Source organism: Callithrix jacchus, chromosome 13 (assembly GCF_049354715.1).
Source record: "Callithrix jacchus isolate 240 chromosome 13, calJac240_pri, whole genome shotgun sequence".
Classification (NCBI taxonomy): Eukaryota; Metazoa; Chordata; class Mammalia; order Primates; family Cebidae; genus Callithrix; species Callithrix jacchus.
In genome coordinates, this window is record NC_133514.1 from 89,705,030 (window position 1) to 89,731,940 (window position 26,911).

The 26,911-nt window shown below is 46.5% G+C and overlaps 1 protein-coding gene across 1 annotated transcript in view; it reads right to left on the minus strand.

Annotated features, from left to right (window-relative positions):
* The window catches only part of LOXHD1 (lipoxygenase homology PLAT domains 1), a 188,122-nt gene extending 164,234 nt beyond the window's left edge, over positions 1 to 23,888 (minus strand). Inside the window, exons 1-4 of the mRNA XM_035270945.3 lie at positions 23,546 to 23,888; positions 16,332 to 16,446; positions 8,820 to 8,900; positions 6,509 to 6,693 (exon numbers count right to left, since the gene is read on the minus strand). Coding sequence (XP_035126836.3) covers positions 6,509 to 6,693; positions 8,820 to 8,900; positions 16,332 to 16,446; positions 23,546 to 23,675 — 511 coding nt within the window. The 5' untranslated portion in view covers positions 23,676 to 23,888. The remainder of the gene's footprint in view (positions 1 to 6,508; positions 6,694 to 8,819; positions 8,901 to 16,331; positions 16,447 to 23,545) is intronic.
* Between the last annotated feature and the right edge of the window lie 3,023 nt (positions 23,889 to 26,911).

A 26,911-nucleotide genomic window follows, 5' to 3' on the forward strand; every position in this document is an offset into this window, starting at 1 on the left:
TGTGATGTCTGCCTGAACCATTCGATTGACAGATTGAGGGCAGCCAGCCAAGACTGGGACGCCCACTCCTACTGATTCACATGGGAATGAGTCAGGAGAATCCAGGAGGTTTCTTCAGGAGCTTTGAAGTCTTGGGCAAGAACTGAGGACTGGGGGTGAAGGCATTTTTCTCTTTTCTTCCAGATGAACAGAAGCTTTGTGACTGAAAGCCAATATGGTCTCTGGTCACGGTTAAAATCACTTAATGAACATTTTGAATGCATTAAAAGAAGTGGCATATCAAGAGATCCTGAATAGCCAAAATAATCTTGAAAAAGAACAAAAGTTTGAGGTCTCACACTTCCTGATTTTAAAACTTACTGCAAAGCTACAGTAATCAAACCAGTGTGGTAGTGGCATAAAGACAGACATATAGACTAGTGGAATAGAACAGAGAGCTCAGAAATAAACTATCATATATATGGTCAAATAATTTTCAACAAGGGTACCAAGACTATTCAACAAGAAAAGGACAGTCTTTTCAACAAATAGTGCTGGGAAAACTGAATATCCACATGCAAAATAATGAAGTTGGACCTTGATTTATACCATCTGCAAAATTTAACTCAAAATGGACCAAAGAGCTAAATGTAACAGTTAAAACTATAACACCCTTAGAAGGAAACACAGGGGAAAAATTATCATGACATTGACTTCGGCAATTTTTTAGATTATAACACCAAAAGTATAGGCAACAAAAGAAAAAATAGATAAATTGCCTTCATAAAGATTAAAACTTTTGGTCACCAATGGACACTACTAACAAAGTAAAAGAACAACTCATGGAATGGGAGAAAAATATTTGTAAATTATATATCTGAAAGGGGGTTAATACCCAGAATATATAACAGAGGCCTACAATTCAACAATGAAAAGATAAACAACTTAATTTAAAAATGGATGAAGGATCTGAATGGATATTCACCAAAGAAGATATGCAAATAACCAATAAGCACATGAAAAGATGCTCAACGTCACTAATCATTAAGGATATCATTTCACACCCATTAGCATGGCTATTATTAAAAAAAAAAAAAGAACAGAAAATATCGAGAGTTGGTCAGGATCTGGAGAAATTAGAACTCTTGTGCATTGCTGGTAGTAATGTTAAATGGTACAACCACTGTAGAAAACAGTATGGTGGTTACTCAAAATTACATATATGACCCAGCAAGTTCCTGTGTATATACCTAAAATAATCAAAAACAGGGGCTCAAACAAATATTTGCACACCCATGTTCACAGCAGCATTAATTACAATAGCCAAAAGGTGGAAACAGTTCAATGTCTAACAATAGAATGGATCAATAAGTTGTGGTATATCCATACAATGGGATGCTATTCAGCCTTAAAACGTTAGGCCATTCTGATAAATGCTATACCATGGATGAAATCTGAAGACAGTATGCTAAATGAAATGAGCTAGATGAAAAAAAAAAACAAAAAAAAAACCCCACAAATATTGTGTGATTCCACTTCTACAAGTTGGGCATCCCTTACACAGAAATCCAAAATCTGAAATGCTCCAAAATCTAAAACTTTTTGAGTACTGACACAATGCCATGAGTGAAAAATTACACCTGACCTCATGTGACAGGTCACAGAGGAAATGCTGTAAAACTTTGCTTCAAGCACAAAATTTTCAGAAATATTGTATAAAATTACCTTTGGGCTACATGTATAAGGTATATTTGAAACAAATGAATCTCATGGATAGACTTGGCCTCCATCCACGAAATACCTCATAGGTATATGCAAGTATTCAAAAATCTGAAAAAATAAGAAATCCCAAATCCAAAGCACTTCTGGGTCCAAGCATTTTGGACTAGAGAGACTCAGTCTGTATGAGAATTTTACAAAACCAAATTTACAGAAACAGGAAGTAGAATAGCTAAATTTACAGAAACAGGAAGTAGAATAGAGTTTACCAGGGTCTCAGGGGTGGGAGACAATGGAGAGTTAGTGTTCAATGGGCACAGAGTTTCAGGGTGGCAAGATGAGAAAGTTTTACAGATGGATGGTGGTGACGGTTGCACAACGATGTGAATGGACTTAATGCCATTGAACTGTCCCTTTTAAAATGGTGAGGGTGGCAAGTTTTGTGTTATGCACATTTTACTACAATTTGTTTAAAAAGAAGCAGGATAATGGAGTTGGGAGGCCCCTCCCTCTGTGCTGATGGTCCCCCATCTAGAATACAGGATCCTAGCCTCAGGTGCATTCTTGGGAAGCGTTCTCAAAAAGAGAAGCCAAGGATCCTGGGGTTGCATTCCTGAGAGGACAAAACCCTGTTTTCTGGCAGCTGAAGGGCTGACACCTAGATAGACACCATATTGTGTTGGAAACACTGGAACAGACAAGCAGAAGTCTCAGGGAGACCAGGGGGGTTAATTCCAGGAAGGCTGGACTCAAACCAATGCTAGAGAAGCAACTGGTGGAGAAGAATTCTTGTGACAGCGGGAGGTTGACCCAACTAACCCCACAATCCCCACAATCACAGGTTCTGACCTTTTAGGTGCCAGGCTAATTACCCTTGGCCATGCACTACTCAAGGGGCAGTCAGAAAGCAACTGAACTAAGAATAAGGAGACCCACAGTCTACTCCTAGCTCCATCAGTGATTGGCCATTTGACCTTGGATGGATCCCCACTTCCCTGGGCCTCTGTGCACTCATCTCTGTAATCAACACCCTGCCTCCCCTTCCCCACAGATCAGGGCTGGTATTGTTTACCAGGATGCATTCTTCATACCACTGGTGGGATATAAGATGCTAGCAATGGTATATGAGATTTATCTAATGTTGTTAATTTATGTTACTATGTACTAGTGTATGCCTGACATTTATAGCAAATGATATCAGTTTTTTCATGATAGTAATATCAACTTTCTTGTTAAAATAAATTTATAAGTGAATGTAAGTTGTAAAAAGTGACTTAAAGAAGAAGTAGTAGTCATTAATAATGCAAACAGTACTTGAGTCAGGCAAAACTCTTGAAGATGAAATGTGAGTTACTGGAGTTTGAGAACTCCCAGGTGGACTGAAGGAGACAACCAACCCGCCTCTTCAGACCCCAGCAACACATCCCCAAGTCCTAGAGATCGGACACAGAAAACCAAAAGCTATAGCCATTTGGTTGGTCCTGTTTGGTTTCTTTAAGGTGCCAGATGTAGTGATTTTCACCAACAAATTGAGAAGAACTAATAAATTGAACTTGGTTCTATCCACGAAACATCTTCTATCCACAAAACTGTGAGGATAGTCAGCTTCTGCCTCCTTCCTTTGAAACCTCCTGTTCTTCCTCATCTCTACCTTCTACCCAATGGACTCCATTAAGGAAGAGGACAGTCCTAAAGATGCCATTCCCTTTAAGGGGTTTGAGGTTGGGTACTTCCCCAGGAAGTACATTTAAAGAGGAGCCCAGAGAGGAAAGAGTCATCTCCTGCAAATGTCAGGCACCATGCTGTGCAGCAGACCTGGTGCCCCACAGCTCACCTTCTGTGCCTATAAGTAGGGCAGGCTCCCTCATGCCTGTGTCTTGAAGAATGAGATGCAAGATTCCCATTACAGGAACACCTGGAAACCTGATCAAGGTCTAGTTTCCCCCACTCAACAATGATCCACCGATCACCTCAGTCAAAGGGTCAGTTGGTCAGCCTGGAACACCTCCCTTCCCTGAAGAGCAGGAATGAGAGAAGGTTCCAGTGATTACCATCCAGAACCCTGAGAACTGGCCATTGAGGGTGGGGAGAGAGGACCAGGCTCCCTAACAGTCTGTCCTGCCTTGGGGGCCGATGGTATAAATACATTGAGCATGCACCCCCTTTCTCTCTCCTCTTGTTACTGCCCAATGCTATGTGGGCAGTAACAAGAGGAGAGAGAAAGGGGGGGCATGTTCAGTGTATTTATACCACCAGCATTGAAATATTTTACCTACCAAACTTCATGGATGAAAAAATAGACCCCATTTTTATCATCACATTACCATTCAAATACCAAGTTGATGTAATTTCAGGTGAAAAGCAAAGCAATTTAACTTTTCTTTACCAATGTAGTCATTGGAATAGGTGAAGATCCCCTTTTTCATTCCATTCGCTGATATCTAGCCTGGAAATACTAAAAACCTAATTCCCTCCAGCCCATGAAGGAGCTGGGGGCTCAGGAAGCCTCACTCAGAGACTAGATCAGGAGGTATCTACCCTGAGGATTCTTATGGAACCCTGAAGAACCACTGAGTTACATGAATTGTTTCTCATGGTGACTTTTCAGAAGCCCTTCTCCTGACAGTGGAACCCTGGATTTTTGAGTGACCAAAGCAAGTCAGATGAGCTGAAAAGTGGCAAGCTTGGCAGTATGCTAAAGATTGATCATAGTACAGACTGGATAAAGAATTAAAGATGCTTAATGGGGAGAATCTATGAAATTCACCCCAATTGAAAACACAGGTGAAGGACCCAAGCAAAAAAAACTTTCTCTTTTCCTTTTTTCTTTTCTTTTTCCTTCTTTCCTTTCTCTCTCTCTCATACCCACACACACACAAATTGCCAATAAATATATGAAAAATGTTTATCCTCATCAGTAAGCAAAGAAAGAACATCAAAAATCCCCTTTAATTATCCAACTGGAAAATCAAACAATACTACCAAATACTGTCAAGGGTGAGGGATATGGGCACCCTTACACAGCTGGTAATAATGTGCACAGATACACCCTATCTAGAGCGATTTGGAAATGTCCCTCAAAAACTTTAACCATGTACATTCTACTTGACTTAGAAATTCCACTTAGAAATGTATCTTAAAGAATCATGAACCTGTGTAAGGATTCAGGTGCAGTATTTATAATAGTATTGATATAACAGCAAAAATTTTTTGGAGGGGGAACACAATACAAATGTCTGATGATACAGCATCCAGTGAATAAATGATGATATCTCCATGCTCCAAGGCACCACAGAGCCATTCCAAGAGGGGTGCTGAGCAATATTTAATGGCACGGAAGTAAGCATGCTGTGATACAGGGGGTGCTGCACCAGCCCATTTGTTTAAACTATATATGTATAGAAAAGGCTAGAAATAAAGACACACAAATGTCACCAGTGTTGTTTTTTCAAGCCATGGAATTACAGGTATTCTTTATGTTTGCATATCTCTATTTTCTAAATTTTCTACAATGATCAAATTTGGTTTCTATAATTAGAGAAAAGATCAATAACATGTTTTAAAAAGAATAAATGGCCAGGCACAGTGGCTCACACCTGTAATCCCAGCACTTCAGGGGGCCGAGATGGATCACCTGAGGTCAGGAGTTCTAGACCAGCCTGACCAACATGGTGAAACCCTGTCTATTGAAAATACAAAAAAATCACCTGGCAAGGTGGCAGGCGCCTATAATCCCAGCTACTCAGAAAGCTGAGGCAGGAGAATCGCTTGAACCCAAGAGGCAGAGGTGGCAGTGAGCTAAGATTGCGCCACTGTACTTCAACCTGGGCAACTCTGTCTCTAATAAATAAAAATTAAAAATAAAAAGAGTCAATGAAGTTGCAAGTTACGATGATAGGAATCACAGAGGAGCAACTCGAGTGTCAAATTTAGCTGAGAGGTAGAAAATCAGAGATACAGAAATTGAGAGCTAAAGCCCATCAAGACAGTAGATAGAGGGTGGAACTTGGAGTACATGCTGGAAGCAGATTCCAACAAGTGTTAGCTTTCTGTTGTTCAGCTGAGTGACTGTGGGAAAGCCGCTTCTCATCTCTGGCTCCAAAGTCCCTCCCCCTCTCATGGTCCATGACTCTGTGAGTACAGGGTATTCTAGTAATGGTTCCTGCAATGTAATACTCCCCATGGTGGAAAAGTAAATATGCTCCGTGATGGGGTGAAGTGAGGCCAGAACTTTGGAGGACAAAGGTATCTGCCTCCCATTATTCCTGTAAAATTAAAACAATTGAATTTAAGGCCTTTGCCCAGAGATGTCACTTGAAATAAGTTGTTTCACTCCTCATAAAATCAGGAGGCATCAGAGGGCAGCATGATGAGCTCTGGCAGCTGCAAGCTCTGATTCCCAGCGACCATGACCTGGCTGTAACTCACCTGCCTTGGGCATCATAAGGAAAGAAAGAGGATAGGAAAATGGGGACCTCTGACTTGATCTCAGAGGGGACTTCAGATGGACACCCCATCAACAAGAATCATTGAGAACAAAGATTTGCTCTGGGCTGTGCCTAACCTTCCATCGTGCTTCCAAGTCCTCTTGTATTTCCCACTCCCTTGAACCCCTAGAGCATTAAAGGTTGCCCATAGGAAGACCATAAGGAAGATATGGGGCTTCCCCTGGGCCCTAGCCAAAAGGAAGGCCCTGGAGGGCTGCCAAGATGAGGGAGGTGAGACTACCCAGAGAATGACAGAGACATGATTGTTTCCTAGGTGAGCCCAGCCCAGGCAGGGAGGGATGGCAGGCAGCCTAGGCACTGACCTCTGGGCATGTCCATGGGGTTGAAGCTGGCCAGCAGGTCACGGCACCACTGGCGGTCACCTTCCACCTTGCTCAGCCAGTTGTTGCAGTTGAAGTAGTAACGGAGATGAGGCCGCTTCATGTCGGTCACAATCACACGGTCCAGGTACCAGCTGGCATTCAAGCCGGTGTTGTCATGCTCAATCCTGAAGCAGAAGCCAATGCCCATACCATCACTGGCAGAATTGAAACAGCACCCCTTCCATACTGAAATAACCAGATGTTTACTCCAAAGAAAGGTCCAATTATTCTGTTGTTGTTGTTACTTTATTTCTTGAACCTCAGTTTCCTCATCAATAAAATGGGGATACCTTGCAAGGTGGATGTGCACATTACTGAATGTTACATTGTTACATTACATGCACGGAAATATTAAATTTTGCCTTTCATAGAAAATCCAAGATTCCCCAAGGCTTGCTGTGGGATCATCTCAATCTGCCCCTTTGAGGTCCTGGCTATTCAGTGCTATTTCCTTACCCCGGCCTTTGGGAGCAGTGAGCCTCTCCAACTCTGGCCCAAGCATGTATACACACAGCACTTCTTGACGTCCAGCTGAGTCAAGGTCAAACAGAACAGTGGAGAGAAAAGATGATGACATGGGAATACCCAGGAAGCAGAAGCCAACCAAACTGCCTGATTTACAGGACACAGCTCATCCCCTGGGCTCAACTGCCCCTCCCATTGTGTGAGGTGATTAAGAGTGTCCCTCTCTTCATGACTCCAGACCTGGACAACAAACAGATACTTCCTTTAGTCCTGCAATCCAGAGGCACCCCTGCCATGGCCATCTAGACCATGGTGGTCCCATAGATATAACATGAGTGACACATGCAAGCCACAGATGCAATTTTAAAATGTTCCTAATAGCCACATGTAAACAGAACTAAAGAAATGGGTAGAAGGAATTTTAATAGTATGTTTCATTTAATTCCACTTAGCATCTCAACATATAATTATGTAAAAAATTATTAGTGAGCTTTTTTCATTCTTTTTCTTGAACTAAGCCTTCAAAAATCTGCTGTGTATTTTATACAGACAACACACCTCAATTTGGATTAGCCACATTTCAAGTGTAATAGCCACATGTGGCCAGGGGCTACTGCACTGGGCAGCACAGATTCAGACTTATCAAAATCTGTCACCTAAATTCTTCTTGACTTCCAATGGTCCCCTCTATCTCCTCTCAAAACTCCAGCTTCTTGACCTCTGGACCTCACTTTGCATCAAACATCTTATCCCTATGAGGGTTTATACCTGCAGATCTTAACAGGACAACCACCACTCAACAGCACACAACCCCAACAGGCAGATGAAACCCATGACATTCCAGGCTTTTCCCTTACAAGGATGTATGCCTCTGTCTGGCATATAGCCTGGCACATAGTAGGACCTCAGGTGGCAGTTGTCTTTCCTCACACAATGACACCCCTTTCCCAATCTCTGCTGCAAGAGCCCTTTTCCTGCTTCTAATCCCCTTCCCTACACTTAACAATACCCAGGACATTCATGTGCACCTTACTTCCCCAAGAAAGAAAATTCATGGTCCTTTTCTAGTGGAAGAGAAACAAATCAGGACTAAACTGAGGCTGCATCTGACCCCTGTCCACCCTTAGCCTGGGTGCAATCAGACCACAAATGGGCATGAGCTTGAATGGGAGTGGATGGCAGGGACTAGGAAGGGAAAAGGGGGGGCAGTTGAAGGTTCTTCCTCTGCCACTGGACTAGTAGAGTTACCTCTCCTTATACCTTCACAAGAACCCTCCAGAGAGATCAAGACTGGGGATGCTCTGTCCAGACATCTTGCAGCAACACTTGGTATCTCTACCGCTTGCTGAGTGTTTACTGTGTGCCAATTACTGTTCCAAGCACTACCTCACTGAGTCCCAGGGTTATCACAGAGGAAGCATCATTATTATGGAGGAGGAAACAGGTTTGGAGAGAGAACCTGTCCAAAGTCGCACAGCTAGTAAATAACAGAATGGATGCTTGAACCCAGGCACCTGGACTCAGAGTCTCTGCCCCTCACTACTGTGCTATAGTGTCTCTCACAGCATATTTTCAAGTTTGTAAAAAATTGTCTTAATCCAAAAAAGCAAGTCTCCAATGGGGAAGTTTAGGGCACTGTGATTCAGGATGGAAGGGAAAGATTCGGGCCTTTGGTAGCCCTTCAAGTAACAGCTGGCAAGTAATTAATACCCAGAAAGTGTCAATAATGAAGTCAATCCTTGGCTTTCAACTCCCCCTCAACCCTAGTCAGACACCAGATCCTCACCTGACTTTGTAGATGAGGCCTACATTGTTGGTTCTCACCCGGAACACATCAACGTTGGCCTTCTCAAAGGCAGACTCGCTCCTGCAATGAACACGTGCTCAGTTAGCGCAGATCAGCTGTTGGCTCACAGGCCTGGGAGGAGAGCCAAGGGCTGGCATTCCTATTCTTCCTCCATCATCCCACTCCTAGGGAGAGCTATGAACAACCAGATCCCATTCCGAGATTCCCTTCTGACATGGTGCCAGGAGGAGGACAGGGACTGTTAGTATCATTCCGTGCCCTCACCCCCAAGTTCTCATTTGATCCTTGCTGTGAGTCACTAAAACAAGCACATAGGCAATAGCAACCCCATTTTTCAAACTGCTAGTTGGTAGCAGAGCTGGGTCCAGAACCTGGCTCTCCCAGTCATGACCCCATGCCCTTTGGCTGCTCTGGGTTGGGAGGATGGAGGAGGAAGGAAGGAATAAACGCCTTAGGGCTCTTGGACCTTCTTGCTGCTCCCCCTCATTGGCCTTGCTCTTTCTGGGAAGAGTTGCAATGGCAGCCCCAAGTAGATGCAGAACTTGGGTGGCAGTCCATGGTCCTGCCATTCCAACAAGAAAGAAAACACTCAACCCCAAACCAGCAGCCAGGGAAATAGGGCAGTGAGGGAAGTGTATATCTGGCATCCTGCAAACGGTGTGAACAGAAGAAAGTACACCTGAGACATCAGCCATGAAGCAGCCAGGCAAGTCCAGATTCAGGAGCATCCTAGATACAGTCGGCTTAGACACAAGAGTGCTGCAGCAGCTTCACCATAGAATACCCTAGGAACAGAAGCCCGAAGCTCATGTCAACAGCTGTTCCATCCTGTGTGCCGGACTGAGGTCCCCACCATTCCAGCCCAGACCTGCCAGCAGCTCTTGCTGTCCCCAGTTTAGCCCACTGGCCTGAGAGCTGCAGACCTCACTCAGCACTCTTGGCCAGGGCTCTCAGGAATAGCACACAGCTCATAGGAATGGAAAATCACAAAAGATGTGTACCATCACAGAAGATTTATCCACCATCAACATCTTTTAAAATAAAGCAGGAGGAGAAGGGCCTTCTCCCCAAGGCATTAGGCTCAGACTCTCTTGGTAATAGAAGGATTTTAAGGCTCTACAGAACCCAGAAGCTATGATTCTGTGAGTGGACTTATGGTGTCGAACATCTGCCCTGGGGAGAAGTTTCCTTAACTTCAGACAAAAATGTACACAGAGCCAGCTTTGTCAGGGAAAAGAGACCCTCAAGGTGCAGTCTGGGTACAGAGGATGAGGAGAGAGGCACTGAACCTTCTAAGTTTGGCTGAAGTGAAAGAGATGATGCCCAGGCTTGCTGTGGGTACCATAGGAAGGGAGGGAGGAGGCAGGGCACAGTGCCCAGAGTCGTTTCTCTATCATTGGCAAAATAAAGACAGAGAATGTCAACTCTTAGCTCTTGACGAAGAGCAAGAAAAATACAAAGTTTTCTCCATGAAGCACCAGTAAATCCTCCCACCGAGGAAAATAACTTACCAGACCAAGCATTTAAAGGGAACTAAGCCAAGCTAGTAATCGTGAGGGTCTGGCTGATGTGGGAATTTCACTTTCAAAGAAGAATAACAACACATCCCATGCTTTGGTTCAGAGTCACAGCAGCTGTCAACTTGGAGAACATGTGGGCATGTTTCTGTGCATCAGGATTGTATGAACGGGAAAGAAGAAGAAAGGAATGAGAGGTATTTTCTGTTTCAATATATAAGACAAGGCAAGTGATCTTTAGAGTAAACAGACAAGAGTCTCTCCATCAAATAAATACCCTAAGAAACAGTCACCCTGGGAAGCTCTGTAATAAAATACTTTGCAACCATTAAAAGTCCTATTGGAAAAAAAATAATGAAACAGAAACAGGTTTATAATATAAGCTTAAAAGAAAAGGTAGGTTAAGACCAGAATGTACAAACAGAATAATCAATACAAACAGGATACCATCTTCATTTAAAAACAATGGAGTGGGAGGCCGGGTGCAGTGGCTCACATCTGTAATCCCAGCAATTTGGGAGGCTGAGGTGGGCGAATCACAAAGTCAGGAGTTCGAGATCAGCCTGGCCAATAGGTGAAACCCCGTCTCTACTGAAAATACAAAAATTAGCCAGGCATAGTGGCGCACATCTGTAATCCCAGCTACTCAGGACACCAAGGCAGAAGAATCACTTGAACCCTAGGGACAGAGTTTGCAGTGAGCTGAGATCATGCCACTGCACTCCAGCCTGGGCAACAGAGCAAGACTCTGTCTCAAAAAAAAAAAAAATAGAGTGGGAAGATTTATTTTTAAAAAGTCATGTCTAGATGATGAGGCCATTGTGAAGTGTTGGCTCTTTGTTCTTGTCCATATACGTTTTTAACTTTCCAAAAGGAACACGTTGTTTCTGTAATTATGACAAAAGGCACAATTCCATGTTTCAGCAACTCCCCCATCCCCAGCCCAGCCTGCAGGCTGCCTGGATCGAATTCTGTGGAAGCGGTTTGGGAATTACTGGGCTTCATCTTCTGATGGTGCCTGAAATTTTAGAAACAGCCATTGCCAGCAAGTAGGGGAGAACAAGGGGAGGTATCCCCATTTTCAGCCAAAGACAAGGTGTGACTTGGAAGGAAAGCAGCTGGCTTTCTGGGGTGCCTCTGATGAAAGTTCCAGAAAAGAAGCTCCAACAGTTGCATTCAGTAAAGGAAAGCTTCTCAAAGGCCCTGCATCCATGAAGGTATCATTTAAGAACATGGCCGGGTGCAATGGCTTATGCCTATAATCACAGTGCCTTGAGAGGCCAAGGCAGGAGGATAACTTGAGGCCAAGAGTTGAATACCAGCCTGGGAAACACAGTGAGAGATATTTCTACAAAATAGTTTAAAATTGGCTGGGCCTGTAGTCTCAGCTACTCAGGAGGCTGAGGCTGGAGAATCACTTGAGCCCAGGAATTTGAGGTTGCAGTGAGTGAGCCAGGATCATGCCACTGCAGTCCAGACTGGATGACAAAGTGGTACCCTGTCTCTAAAAAAGAAAAAAAAAAAGAATGTGAGTTACCTCCGTTACCTTCCAACAACCAGGCTGAAGGTGAATACATACCTCCTGGAGCATTTGTGAAATAGTCCACCATGACATGGTGCTTTATCGTCACTTGCTGGGGGGTTGGGGAGGAGCATATGTGGAAGCAGGAACACAGGGAAAAGATCCACCAGGATGGACAGAGCAAGAGCAGAGGGAATGCTGCTCGCTTTCTCAGGACCATGCTGCAGTATTTCTGGGTTCCACACTGTTTATGAGATGGACAGCAATCTCTTTATGGAAGACAAGGGGAAGGCCTTCCACATCACAAGAGGAGGAGGGAAGAGTGGCAGAGACAGGGCTCTTCTGATTCCCTTCACTCAGGGAGGGGCTGGGATTATCCCCAACAAGCCCCTAAGCCCAACGCACTCAGGATCAGTTTCTGAAATTTTTACTTCTGCTGAGTCAGGATGCAAATGTCTGTGGGTTTTAGAAAACTAGGGGTAGGAAAGAAATAGCAAAGGAGAGAGGGTTTCTGGTCAAAGGAAATCTTAGAAATACCAACAACTTCATGTTTCCTTGGGGAAGGCTGGAGCCTCACCAAGGCCACTGGTTGATTCTCAGATAAAGGCTAAGGCAGTGCACAGCCCCTGCCATTCAGCAGGGACCCCCATACAGAGATCCTTTACAGGTTGCACGGGGCATTTTAGCCATCAACCAGGCAGAGTCATCAGGCTAAAATGCCAGGCATTCTGACATGCTCAGATGATGAATTCTCAACCGAATAACCATGTTCCAGAAGATACATGAGATCCCATCCTTTTGCCATATTCTGAACACACAACTCAGGGCTGGAGGTGGCCCTGGTTAATGGAGGAGGGTGCAAGAAAACCCAGAAGATGGGGCCTTCCCCTGGCAGCCACTACTGTGGGTGCTTAACTGGGGTAGGGTTGGGGTAAAGGTTCACTCATGGGGGAATCTAAGGCCAATGAGTGCCAAGGAATGTAGACCCCCCCCCAACCACCAGGGCAAAAATTAATCAGCACTGGCACTGAAGTTCCTGTTGGAATTATTTTGTACTGGAAAAAAAAGTCCTAATACAGCATTTGGGAGTGAAAGTGAAGTCCTAGGGGACAGAAGGAAAGGCACAAGAATGACAAGAATTGAGGGGTGAGAAAGAAGAGAGAGAATGTGGGAGAAGCAGGAAGGAGAGATGGGATGAGACATGGCCAGAGGCCACAGAAGACAGGTCAGGAGAAACTCTAAGAAAGAGGATGGCTGAGTTGTGAGACCAAGGCTCTAATATTCCTTTAGAAGTTGTTTGCATTGCTGCAGTGTGAACTCTGTCTGGTGCCAGGAGCCAGCAGTGAAGCATATTACACACAAAAATGTATGTGTGTGCATTTTGGGTGTGCAAGGAAAAGGCAGTTTGTTCTAGCTGCCCCTATAGGTTTGGGTTTGGGTAGCACAGTGTGGAGAGGAGGGGAGAGCAGCAGACGGTGAGGTGCGAGGAGGCTGTGGGACCAGTGGGTATTCTCGGCCAGATCCCAGGAGGGGGTGGGGCAGCCAATGGCCTGAGCTAACTGCATCTAAATCTCACAGAGCAAGGGGATCTCAGCTGACGTCTCTTCTGGCTTGCATGGGCAGCCTGGAATTCCTCAGAAAGCACTGGTCTTCCCCAACCTGCAGTTTCCATCTGGAACAAAACGGTCTTAGATAGCAAGGACCATGTCGTCAATGCTCTTTGAAGGCCTTTTCTCAGTTCTTGTTGCAGCCAGACTCTGACCTGCTCCTTCCCCACTCGTCCTGCTCACTATGCTCAGATGATCTCTGTCAACACAGCAGGTAAGTTGAACCTTCGCCAGTTAGCTTTCCTGCAAGGCCTTCCTCAGCCTAGCCTTCCAGACCTTTCTGACTTTCCTCCTCCCTGCCCATCAACATGGCCCCACATTTCCAGCCATAGGCCTCCTCTGCCCACTGTCAGCCCACAGGGTTCATTGCTGGCTCCAGACTTGGGAAATCAGTTTCCCTTAAAGGACACTCTTTCTCCCTCTCTCTCATATGAGTTATTTTCACCACTTAAGCCCCAGATTAAGTGTCTGTCCCTTTAAAGTCTCACTCTAGCCACACTGATACCACTGGCCTTTGCCAAGCTCTGACTATACACACAGAACTAGGAGAGCTGCTGGCAGGGCAGAGCAGACTTTCCCCTGGCCCATCCTCCAGCTCCCTCCATTTCTCCTCAAAGCCCCTCTCCAGCCTCTCCAGTCACACAGCTGGAACTCCGAACTGTGTCCCCACTGCTGAGACCACCCACTCTGCTCTAGAGCATTCCTGAGCAGGTGGTTGGGGGCCTGGCCAGACCTACATTCCTACTTCCTGACCTGGAGCATGGCGCAGATATAGGCAGAAACTGCCACTGGTCTCTGGGGCCATCCCCTGGGGTAATTAAGGAGGGTTGATTCCCATTCTCAGGGCTGGCCAGGAGAAGCTGGCTTCCCCATGGGATCTCAGCAAAGCCAGGAGGTCCCAGCCCTACCAGCTCATTCATGCCCTAGACACCTTCAGACCCCATGAGGGGGAAGGTTGGAACCCAAACTCCTGGGAATGGAGACTCAGTGAAAATCCATGCCACATTATAAAGGGTGGCTCAGGGCCCTTCCTGAGAAGACGTTTTGACAAATGAAAAAGGGGAAGAAATCTGAGGATACTGAATGTGTGAAAGGAGGGAAGGCAGTGAGGACCATCATCAAAGGAAAAAGGTTTCATTTTGTTTTAAAAAGAAAATCTGGGAACTTCAGAAACCAACCGGGCAACTCCCTAGTGTTTGCAGCTTCTCCCTACAGCATTGCACTCTGGGAACACATGGCAAAGAAGATGGAGGTTTCATGTATTCTCTTTACCGTGTCCACATCATCAGATGGAAAGACTTCACAAGCGAGTCAAGCCACAGTGTAAGTGGCACAAGAAGGCAGGTACCCTGTTCTGTGGAAATGGATAAAATGGGACGTTACACCTGCCTCAATGCAGCAGCATGGTCACCATAGCCCATGTCACATGGGGCCTGGCCAGTCTGCAAGGCACAGGGTACATGGATCTCCTGGCCTCTACAGCTTCCTCTACCAGCCCTGGAAGTGCCAGGCCATTAATCCTGGGGTCACAGTCTGGAGCCCCAGGAAGTCTCAAGGAGCATCTCCCTCATACCCCCCGGACCATAGGGTCATGTGGTCAAGGGAAACATCTACATCAAGAATATGTGGTTTGAAGACCAGGCACAGTGGCTCATTCCTGTAATCCCAGCACTTTGGGAGGCTGAAGCAGGCAAATCACTTAAAGCCAGGAGTTCAAGACCAGCCTTGCCAACATGGTGAAATCCCATCTCTACTAAAAATACAAAAAATTAGCTGGTTATGGTGGCACATGCCTGTAGTCCCAGCTACTCCGGAGGCTGAGGCAGGAGAATCACTTGAATATGGGAGGTAGAGGTTGCAGTCAGTTGAGATAGTGCCACTGCACTCCAGCCTGGGTGACAGAGCAAGACTCCATCTTAAAAAAAAAAAAAGGGATGTGGGATTTCAGGACCAACTTCATTATTAAAAAGCTCCATGACCCTAGGCTACTCACGGCTCCTCTCTAGGCTTCGATTTCCCTGTGAGCAGGTTAGAACAGATCAGCAGTTTGCAAATGTTTCATGGGCCTAGAACCAGCTGATAGATTCTATTCCATTCAGCACAGTATGAAAGCCAGCTGAATAGATCACTCCTGAGGCCCTAAATGTCTCTGAAATTCCATTCATCTGCTAACATGTTCTCAGGTTTTACGAATATGTTGATGTATGTGTGCATGCAGTGGGGGAAAGGATCTGAAGGAGACAATGGTCCCAACTCTTACTAGTTATAAGACAGAGCACGCAAGGCATACACACGCACAAGCACACACACAAGCGATCCCTGTGGCTAGCTGGGTGTGTGTCAGGTGGCAAGCAGGTTTAACACAATGCTGGTCCCTAGTGGGACCTCAGTGCGGAATATTTATGCTCACAGCTCCCTCACAGGCATGGTCTTCCAACATCCGTGTGATGATATATGAGGAAACGAAGTCTCTGGGTGCAGAGAGACTGGGCCAAAGTCACATGGAACTAAGTGGAAGAGCTGGACCTAGACCCAGGTTTCTTGATCCCAAATGTTCATTTTCTGACATCAAGGGACAGCTAATGTAGATTCTTGGGAATTCTGAGATCCATAGGAGGCATTACCGTTCACAAAAATCAAGAGAGGAGCTGAGGGAGGTGCACAGGAGGTGACCAGGAGATGCCCAGCTGATACACGGTCTGTCATTAGCAGAGGCCTCATACCTCTTAATACATCTGTGGTCAGATGTGCCTTCTCCCCACAGAAGCAGGCCACCCTTGGGTTCCAGAACTTAATCAACCGGACTAATGGCCCAGGATTCCACCAAGGCCGAGTGGGTACTCACTTGCTGGTGAGCTGGAGCTTGGGAGAGAGCCCATTCTCTCCAAAAAGCGTGATGAAGACATTGGCATCCGTCCCTGCGCCGCGAACATCCCCCGTGGCTGTGACTACTTCATACACTGGAGGAGGAGAGGAGGAGACAGGTTGCAGGCTCGGAAAAAACCCGGAATCCTGTGTGGGCCTGGAGAAGCCAGAGCTCTGGCTGGCCTTGCTGGGGAGGCCCAGGATTCTGGGAATCCCTGCTACACGCTGTAGGCCTCTGAGCCAGGGTGAGACCCACAACACGTCCTGCTGCAAGACCAAAACTTCACACTTAAACCAGGCCCTCATTTTGCAGTCGAGGAGACTGAGGGCAAGGGGGCAGGTTCTGTATGGTATCAATACCAGAGCCCAGTCCGAAGCCTCCGGATGCCCGTTCTGTAATCTTTTTAGCAAGAAACATCAATGCCCTCCTAGACATGGCCTTCTTCAGAACCTGCGCCCAGCTCTCCGCTTCTTCTCTGTCCTCTACATGAGGTGGCTGTGGCCAGCCCTCACCTCCCATGACCTTCTGGGCACTGACATTTATAGAATGAGCCACCCCAGGGCTGGGTGTGCAGAGCTTTGCAGGGGGTCCTTCTTTGGCAGGGACTCTGACTTCTCTCTCATCAACCCCTTGAAGCTTGTTGTGTTTACTACACTTTTCTTAGTCAGGGCCTCAGTACAGTTAGAGCCCTGTCCACTTCCCGGAGAGGAAAGGCAAGAATGCATCTGGATTCTTTGAGACAGCAGAATCTACTCCAGCCAGGTGAAGCAAGCAGGATGCAGTAGGGATATCAGAAGGCTTGCAGATGTTTTGGAAAGGCTGGAGGCACGTGCCTTATGTCCATTTCCAGAAACAACTCCTGGAATCACAGCACAGAACTAGCCTGGGGAAGGTCGCTGCCACCAGCCACCCGAGAGCCACATCACCTCTGCCAAGAGCAGGAAACAGCCCACCGTCACCTCCCTGTCCTGCTACTCATGTCTCCAAAATAATTCCTTGTCCTCAGCTCATCCTGTTATGATGCTTACTTCTGAATCAAAGTCTTGCACTGGAACAGCCAGTTCTGGAAAGCTGAGGTACATTTCTGCACCAAGGGGGGCTGAGAAAATAATTCCATGTTGAGAAGATGGAATTTACAATGTGGAGAGTCAGAAAAATGTGGGGAGGGTGTTTTAAGTATTTGGGGCATATGATCGATGTCCACCACATCATTGGATTGTATTAATACCAGTACTTAATGATTGTAGTAATAAACAACATTGATTGGTTGCTTATTATATACCCTGAGCTAAGGGCCTTACCTATATAATTGTACCTGATTATTAAGGCAAACCTTGTACTTGTTGGTTGTACTTCCAGTCTTTTCAAAGCAGATCCCCAACCAGATGCTGAGTGTATCTGAGCTGCCCAAAGATGCCCAGCTGATTAGGAGATATTTTGAAAGTAGACAGTCATGATTCAAACCTATCAATTCAGAGCCCATTCCACAGAGGGCACAAGTGGCAAAGTGCGAGGGGGGATGGGAGAGCAGTGAGAAATATAAACAACTTAAAGTGTGCTGTTGTGGGCTGGGCACCTTGGCAGGTACTTCACAGATACCATTCATACTTCAGCATGCCCAGAGCCAGTGTGGGGTGGTAGAAAGTTCTAGACTTCAGTGCCACAGAGATCTGGATGCAGCCACTGGCTCCTCCACTTTGAGCAAAGTGACCCTGGACAAGTGCGTGTGTCTCTGTGACACCTGGACGATCTTACCTGGTTTGCAGGGCATTCTCAGGATTAGAGGTCATGTATGTAAAGCCTCTGGCACATAGAAGAAACTCAACAAATGGTAGCCTGGTTTTAAAACTATTGTTCATAGAGAAAAGCCCATTTTAACTCTGAGAGCTAAGAGTTTGTTCTTTTGGCAGATAAGATGCAGCTCAACTAACATGCACCCGATGCACTGAGATTCCAGAAGTCCCTCAGGAGATCTCTCTTTTCTCATGTGGCCCTTACAGGCCTGTGATGCACCAGGAGCAGGAGTGCTTGGTGTGAGTGGACATTTTTATGTCCTTGGTTCTGATGAAGGTCCCCATCGAGGCACCATTGGGGGAGAAAAGCAGCCGGATATTTGTACAATTCCTGTCTCTTATTTATAATAACCAAAGCCTTAATTCTTCATAGTTTATACTACAGGGAGAGTGACCAACCTGTGGAGCCCACTCCTGACTCCTCTGAGCACAGACCTGGGAACGGATGTGTTGCCCACACAGATTGCACACAAAGGCATTTCCAAACCAAATGCCCACAGGAAAAGTATGGCCAGCCTGGTGGAAATTCTAGAGCTACATCACATGAGAGAAGACGTAGACACTGGAGCATGCTTGGTTTGGAGAAAAGGAGAGTCTGGGGCATGGGAGAGGAATGAAAAACTACATCCATAGTTGATTCTGGGTTACACAGCTACTTAAACAGGGTGCAAACCATTTAAAAAAAAAAAAAAACAACAAATTGAACTTCATTGAGTTGAGACCAGAGAAAATGAGAGGCAAGCCACAGGCTAGGAGAAGATATTTGGAATTCATATATCCAATAAAACACTCAGAGCCAGAAGATACCACAAATTCACACAAATCAATAAGAAAAAGAGGAGACCACAAAACTTTTTCAATGGGCAACAAGTTTGTAAGATAAGTGTACACTTAATACCCAGAAATTCCACTTTAAAGTCTTCACCAAAATGAAATGAAAGCATGTCCCCACAAAGACCCACACACAGATGTTCATAACAGCTTTATTTCTAACAGACCCAAACTGGAGACACCCTAAATGTCTATCAACGGGGGCACAGATAAACGGGGTGGTGTATCTGTACAGTGGAATACTACTCAGCAATAAAACCGAATGAATTACTGACATGCAAAACAGATGACTCTCAAGTGCATTATACTACGCAGAAGTCAGACACAAAACACAACATACTTTATAATGTCATGTATGTGAAACTCTGGAAGAGACAAATCTCATCTATTGTAGCAGGAAGCAGAAAAGTGGTTGCCTGGGGTCAGAATTAAGGGGAATTGACTGGAAAGGAACACAGGGAACCCTTGAGGGCCAATTTAAACAGTCCATATACTGATTTCCTAGTGGATATGAGAATGCAGCACTCGCCAAACAGCATATTTAAAATAGGTGCATTTTATTATAAGTAACTTATACCTCAATAAAGTTGGAAAATGGACAAAAAACTAAAACAGGCACGCCACAAAAGAGGGTAGCTATGCAGCCAACAGATGTATGGAAAAGTTCTCAACCTATTTATCAGGGAAATGCAAATTAAAACTACAATGAGACACTGCCATGTACCCACCAGAATGGCTAAAAAGAAGACTGATAATACCAAGTGTGGGCAAGAATGTGGAGCCGTTGTCACTCTCATACATGTAAATTGATCCAAGCCCTGGTAACTAAACATATGCTCACTTGTGACCCAGCAATTCTACTTCCAATTATAAATCTAAAAGAAACCAGTACATGTGTTCATCGGAATATGTGTACAAGATTAGTAGCAGCTTTACTCATAATAGCAACAAAACAAACCCCAGAAATAACCCAAATGTTCGTCGACAGTGGAATGGCTAAGTAGATGGTGGTGTATGTATCAAACGCAAATAGTAATCGGCCATGGGAAAGAATTACATAATGTGTCACACGGAGATAAGTGAAGATAACACTGAAAGAAAAGCTAGACCCACACAAGTGTGTACACTGTATGAGTCCATTTAAAAGTTCAATAACAGGAAAAAAACTAATCGATGATGACAGAACTGGGAGACTTGTTGCCTCTGGGAAGGGGTATGAAGGAGCACTCTGGGGGCTGGGAATGTTTCATATTCTGATCTGAATGGTGGTTGTACAAGCATGTGCATATGTAAAAATGCATTACTGTACCTTATTACTATACTTATGAAGTTTTATAGTGTATGTACATTATTGCTCAATTTTTTTAATTTTAAAGAAAAACTCAATTCAAATAACTGAAGAACTATCTTGTGAAAGACAGATACCTTGTAGAGGACACAGAATTCCACTGGACTTCAGATGGGAAGACCCCCACTAATAAAGTCTCCTAGTTAGCACAAAGAATTGTTAATCACAATGGAGTGTTGCTCTTAGCACACAGCCCAGCGCAAGGGAGGTACTCAAATAAATTACCTGGATGAATGAATGATCATAGGAATGAATGAATAAATGAATGAATACGGAACAAAATTGACCAGGATCTGAAGCCCAGTTCTACCAGTATTGGCTATGTGACTTCAACGGAATGGTTTACTAAGCTTCAATTTCCTCATCACTGAAGTAGGAAAAAATTCTTCCTTGAAGACTGTGATAAGCGTTAAATAAAATAGTTTTCAACACTTAAACTTACTGACCTAGAATTTACATTTCTTGGAATTTATCTTACAGATATCCTTCCATAGTTGCATGAAAAGATAGGCATTTCATAAGTGGTTATTATTATAATCATCACTACCATTGCTATAGTTTGAATGTGTCCCCTCCAAAATTCAGGAGTTGCTATTGTGATAGTATTGAGGGGTGGGGTCTTTAAGAGATGATTAGCTTGTGAGGGCTTCCCCCTCGTGAAAGGGATTAGGTGCCCTTATACAGGGGCTTGACAGGGGCATTTGGTTCTCTTGTCCTTCTGCCTATTGCCATGTGGGGAAACAGCAAGAAAGTTCTCACCAGATACTGGCACCTTGATCTTGGACATCTCGGCCTCCAGAACTGTGTGGGGAAAAAAAATCTGTTCTTTATAAATCACCCAGTCTCGGGTATTCTGGTACAGCAGCACGAATGGACTAAGAGGAAAATCATCCCTATCATGTTCATTGACAGCATCCCCAAGGAGGTTGCCTTCGAAAAGTGTATCCCAACAAATGCTGGGGGACTCCTGTCTAGGATGCAGGAAAGGAGATGCCTCTAGAGCTGGAAGCCTGTTCTGGGTGGCCTGCGGCCTCTTCTACTCTCCAGTTCTAGAATGAGTTGCTCTTCCCATCATGGGCCCTGTCTTAGAAGACAGAGCAATGTGCCCAGTTCAGCCTGCTCTCAAAGCACTGAGGGAGCTGCTCTCCTCCCTCTGGTTATTGGGGAACCCCAGGGTAGCCAGAAGGTACTCTAAGGAAGAGAGAAGGAACACCGAGCCTTTTCGTCCCTCCTTCTTCCTCCCCATCACACTCATCAAGACTCTCCATGTAACATCAGAGCCCAGAGTGCAAAGGAAGTGGGGAACCCGTTGTTCTAGCACTGAGAGGGTGGTGATGACAGCACAGCAGGAGCTCAGTATGTGACCACTGTTAGCATCATCCACATGTATAGCCAGTGACCTGCAGCAGACAGGAGAACCTGTGGTTCCCTTAGAAATGTCAGCATGGCACCCACCTCCACTTGCTCTTCTCCAGCTATTTTCGCCACAGTCAAAACTGGGCAGTACAAGAGCAAGAACCAGCCAGACTGGCTGGATTCAAATCCTAACTCTGCTATTTACTAGCTCTGTGATCTTGGGCAAGTTACTTAACCCAGCTTCAGATTCCTCCGGGCCTGAGTCTTTAACTTGTGAAGTGGGACTAATCTGCCTGCCTTGACTGTGCTCAGGGATCTTGAGGATCGAATGTAAGAATGTTAGTAAAAGGACTTTGGAAGGATTAAAAGGAGAAGGATCATGACTGCCACGCTGAGGCACGCAGAGCCCATGAACTAAAGTCAACAGTGTGCTGGCTATGAGAGGTTCTAGAATGATCTCACCAGCAGTCGTGGTGGCTGAGGAGAATCACCTGGGAAGCCAATCACTGCACACAGGGTGGGGATGCTGCCCTGATGTCTCACCGCCCAGCCCAAGGGTCAGAGCTTAAGGCACCTGTGCTGGCAGAAGGTGGCCGATGCTTCCTGTGTCCTGGGCCCACCTTCTTTTACAGCCCCCACTTCTACCCCTAGAGGTGCCCAAGATACTGTACCTGGAAAGGGGCCACAGCCTTCCTGATCTCTGCGATTACATTCTCTGAGCCCGGGTCTGTGCAGGGACTGAGCAAGGAGGACTAAAGACAAGTACAGCAAGGCCCCGCCCTCACAGTGTTTAGGGTGGCTGTGGCTGCAAGCCGGACGCACCAGCCTTGCAGGGAACAATGGAACAATTATGAATAGGATCTAATCAGGGAACTAATGGTGGACTGGAATTAGGGAGGGCTTCATGGAAAAGAGGGGGTCTGAGCTGGGCTTTCCACATCAGGACAGGAGGAGGGAGAAAGGGGGGGGACAAGCAAGCCCATGGGCCAGCACAGAGCACACATTCAATAAATATTTGAATGAATGAATGGATGACTATGGTGCTTATGGGGACCAGTGAGCCACTTTGGAGTCAACACCGAGAATTTAAATGCCTTCAGAGACCAGGCAGGCAGCACCAAGGTGGAAACCAGACCTAGCATGAGTTGACAAGGAGTGGTGGAGACTGCGGTAAACTGGACGTCCACAGCCTGCAGGCATCCACAGACAAAATGATTTCAAAACACTGGAAAGGAAGAAAACAACTGAAACTCTGCAGGCCAGAAGTGGCTCTGGGGTCACAGCTCACCTCTTCTTTGGTTTACCTGGTAAGGAGTTACAGCAATTTCAAGCAGGTCTCGTGTGACCCAGGGAAAGATGAGACTAAAAGGACAAGGTCCTGGGGTGCAGAGCACAGGCCGCCCTCCATGTATGCGATGGGCATCTCCTTGCTAAGCCCAGGCTCCCCTTCTCCATCAACCACGGTGGGCACAGGATGAGGGGTCAGGCTTCCTCCCCAAGACATCCCTTCATGACCCCAGCAGTTCAGGGCACTCTGCCTGCTGCAGACCACATTCTCAGGAGCCAGACTGGAACATGGCTTTGGGGATGTTCAGGAGCTGGAGAACATGGGACCACGGGGTGCTGCGGCTGTAGACTATTCTGTGCCACTAAGAATCGGGGGCTAAAGGTGAGTTGCTCCACCTGTGTGTACGACAGGGACCTCACTATCCCTGCATGATGCCAACTTCTTACTCCGAGGGGACACATGGGATAATCAGTGAGAAAGGGCTTGCTCTGAAATCCTAGACTGACTCCCCCCAGCCAGGGACAGACCCTTGGCCACCGCAGCCAGTTGCCCACACCCCTAGGCTGGGACCACGCACCTCTGGCCTTGTAGTACTCGTGTTCCAGCTCCTCCTCGTCGTCCTCCGAGGTGTAGTTCAGCAGCTGCGCTTCGTACAGGGCCAGGAAGTCGATGTCCTTCTTCCTCCGCTTTTTCTTCTGGGGCATCATGTTGTGGGCGGCCTTCTCCAAGCGCTGGAAGGCTCACACCTGCTGGAACCTGACCCTCCTTCCTGAGCTCTGGCCTGGGTGGGCCAGAGTGCCCCCCTTTTCTTGGCACCCCCGGGCCCAAGGCACTGTTGTCTCTGCCCTCCCTGGCCCCTGAGCTGAACCTCAGTGCCTTATCTCTGAACTGCCTGTCCCTGTCCCCTCCCACCACCCTCTGGTGAGCCACCTCCTCCTCTGTGCCTGCTTCTCCTTGGGCCTCGTCACTTATTCATGGCACTGAGGGCAGCTGGCCTCCTTCCTCCCTCCCCTCCCCACGGGCCCCCTCTCCTCCCTATGGAGAATCGGGTGACACCAGACCTTGGCATCCACTTCCCACCTGGCCGCACAGCCAGGGGGCCACCTGGGATCCCTCCAGGCCACCCCAGGGACAGGTAAGGGCTCCTCACCAAGGAGACCTGCTCAGCCTCGCCACCCACACGGGAGCCTCCTGAGTCAGCCAGGCACCCAGGACTCAGAGGCCCCGTTTCTCTCCATTATTCATGACCTCTGATCGCCTTACAGAGCAGGCGGGGTTCTCACTGGATCCTTCTCCTCTCTCTGCTTCCATCTCCTCAAGATTGCGGGCTTCTGGGAGTGGCTGCTGGGTCGGGGGAAGAGCTGGAGCACCTTTCACAAGCACTCAGATAATGCTCCGCAGGCCCCTGCCAGGTGAGCTTTATATGCACCAAAGAGTAACCATCACTCAAGCCGAAGCCCTCCCAGGTGAACTCACTAATTCCATCAGCTCACCTGGACTCACGGGAGAGAATCGGCAAGCTCCCACCCTAGGGCGCACAGCCCTGGATGCACCCTGAATTTCCCAGAGAGGTGTTGAATGCTGATGTCTGGGCCCCACCTGCAAAGATTCTGGTTTGCTTGGTTTGGGATGCAGCTTGGGCACCAGTTTTCAAAGCTCCTGGTGACTCATGTGCAGCGGTGTTGAGGGTCCCTGCATGCTTCTCAGATAACCCAGGTGTGCTAACAGGAGCCCTCCAGAAACAACACGTGTGATTTTTGTCCTCTAAGCCAAAGTAGGGATTCTAAAGGGGAATTTCAGTTGGAGAGGAGGAGAGGACTTGGAAGGGACCCTGAGCAGCAGTGGCACTCACATGCCTCCCCTGCAGCCTGGGGCAACTTTGGTCCTGCCCCGCTCTTTGGAGCCATCCAAATCTTCCACTAGGGCGAGGCACCTCTAACCCCAAAAGCTCCCACTCAGGAAAGATCAACTCCCCTCCTCCCCTATTCTGCTGAGGGGCCGCCCTTGAGGCAGCTCAGTCTGCTGAGGAACAGGAATGAAGTTTAATGGTGGGTGACGCGCGCCCCCTGCTGGAAATATGTGGTTTGACCGCTACTGTTTCCACACCTGGATTCTTCAGGAAGAGACCTTCCTTAAGGATCACTAGAAATCCTCTAAGAAAACTCATTTTACACGAGTGCCCCCATTCAGGGAAAAGATAATAAAACACTTCTCAGAATTTTAAAAGCTGAAATCAAAATATTTTTAGAGAATCCCATGGTACTGGAACACACTGTCTAGGAAGGAGGTCAGGAAAATAATTCTGTTATTTCTGTATTATTTCAGGGTTTTCCAGAGAGACAGAACCACTAGGATAAACAGATCAGGACACATGAGAGGAGACTTACTAGGGACCTTGGCTCATGGAATAATGGATGCTGTGAAGTCCCACAACAGGCAGTCTGCACTCTGGAGACACAGGGAGGCTGGTAGTGTGGCTGGTCCAAGTCTGAAGGCCTGGGAACCTGGGAAACCCAGGGTGTAATTCTCAGTCCCAGGTCAAAAACCTGAGAACTTGGTGGTGAGGGAGTGCTGGGGCAAGCCCTAGAGTCCAAAAACCAAAGAACCTGGAGTTCTGATGCCCAAGGGCAGGAGTAGTGTATCCCAGCTCCAGGAGAGACAGAAAGCCTTCACCTTTCCTGTGCCTCTTTGTTCTGTCGGGGCCCCCAGCCAATTGCATCATGCCCGCCCACATTGAGGGCACGTCTTCCCCATTCAGTTCACTGACTTGCATGCCAGTCTCCTCTAGAGGCACCCTCACGTACACACCCAGAAATCATGCCTTATCAGCTCTCTAGGTATCCTTAATCCAGTCACGTTGACACCAAAAATTAACCATTGCAAATACCCAGGGTTGATAGGGACGTGAGCAGCCAGAACTCTCCTACTGCTAGTGGCAGTGTAAAATGGCTCAACCACTTTGGAAAATCAAGCGAAACAAATACTTCCCATGCAACCCAGAAACTCTACTCCTTGGTGTTTACCTAAGAGAAATGAAAAAGAATGTCCACACAAGATCTGTATGTAAATGTTCATAGAAGCTTTATTTATAACCAAAAGCTGGACACCACTCAGATGTTCATCACCTGGCCAGTGGATAAACAAAATGTGATCCATCTGTCCAGGGAATACTACTCAACGATGGGAAGAATGTAGGGAAACATGCTACAACATGGATGCATTGGGAAAGCACTATGCTAATGAAGTGCAGGAACACAGTGTTAGGTATAGTGAACTCCAAGTTTCTCGTCAAAGAATTGGTATGTCAGTATGTTCAGCTCTCTTGTTTTTTAATTCTCCATTTTAAAGTTTAACTTCTTGTTTCTCTGCGCCCCCTTGCCTATAGTTTTGTTAAACAAATTTCCCACCAGTTCTAATCAATAGTTCACATCTGTTCCCCTGGCACCTGCTCTGACCTGTTCTGTTAACTGTCCTTCCTGCCAAACTACCCACACCAGCTCATACCCCTGTGAGTGCCAATCAGAATTAGTTTAGACTGTGCATTCCAACCCTAGCCAACAGGGGAATGACACAGCAGTCGGGGCTACCTGCATCAGGAATAAGAACGCCTTCTCCTCCCTTGTCCAGGTGTGCATTCACCATTGCTCCATCTGTGAGATGCACCCTTCTATATAAGTAAATTGTCTTGCTGAGAAAATTTATATTCAAGTACTACTTCTTTGGTGGCAGCAGTCAGAAAAAATACATGCTGCGTGATTACATTGATGTAACATTCTCTAAAAGATAAAACTGTAGGATCAGAAAACAGGCCTGCGAGGTGCAGTGGCTCACACCTGTAATCTCAGCACTTTGGGAGACCAAGGCAAGAGGATTGCTTGAGCCCAGGAGTTTGAGACTAGACCCAGCAACACGGGGAGATCTCATCTCTACAAAAAATTTAAAA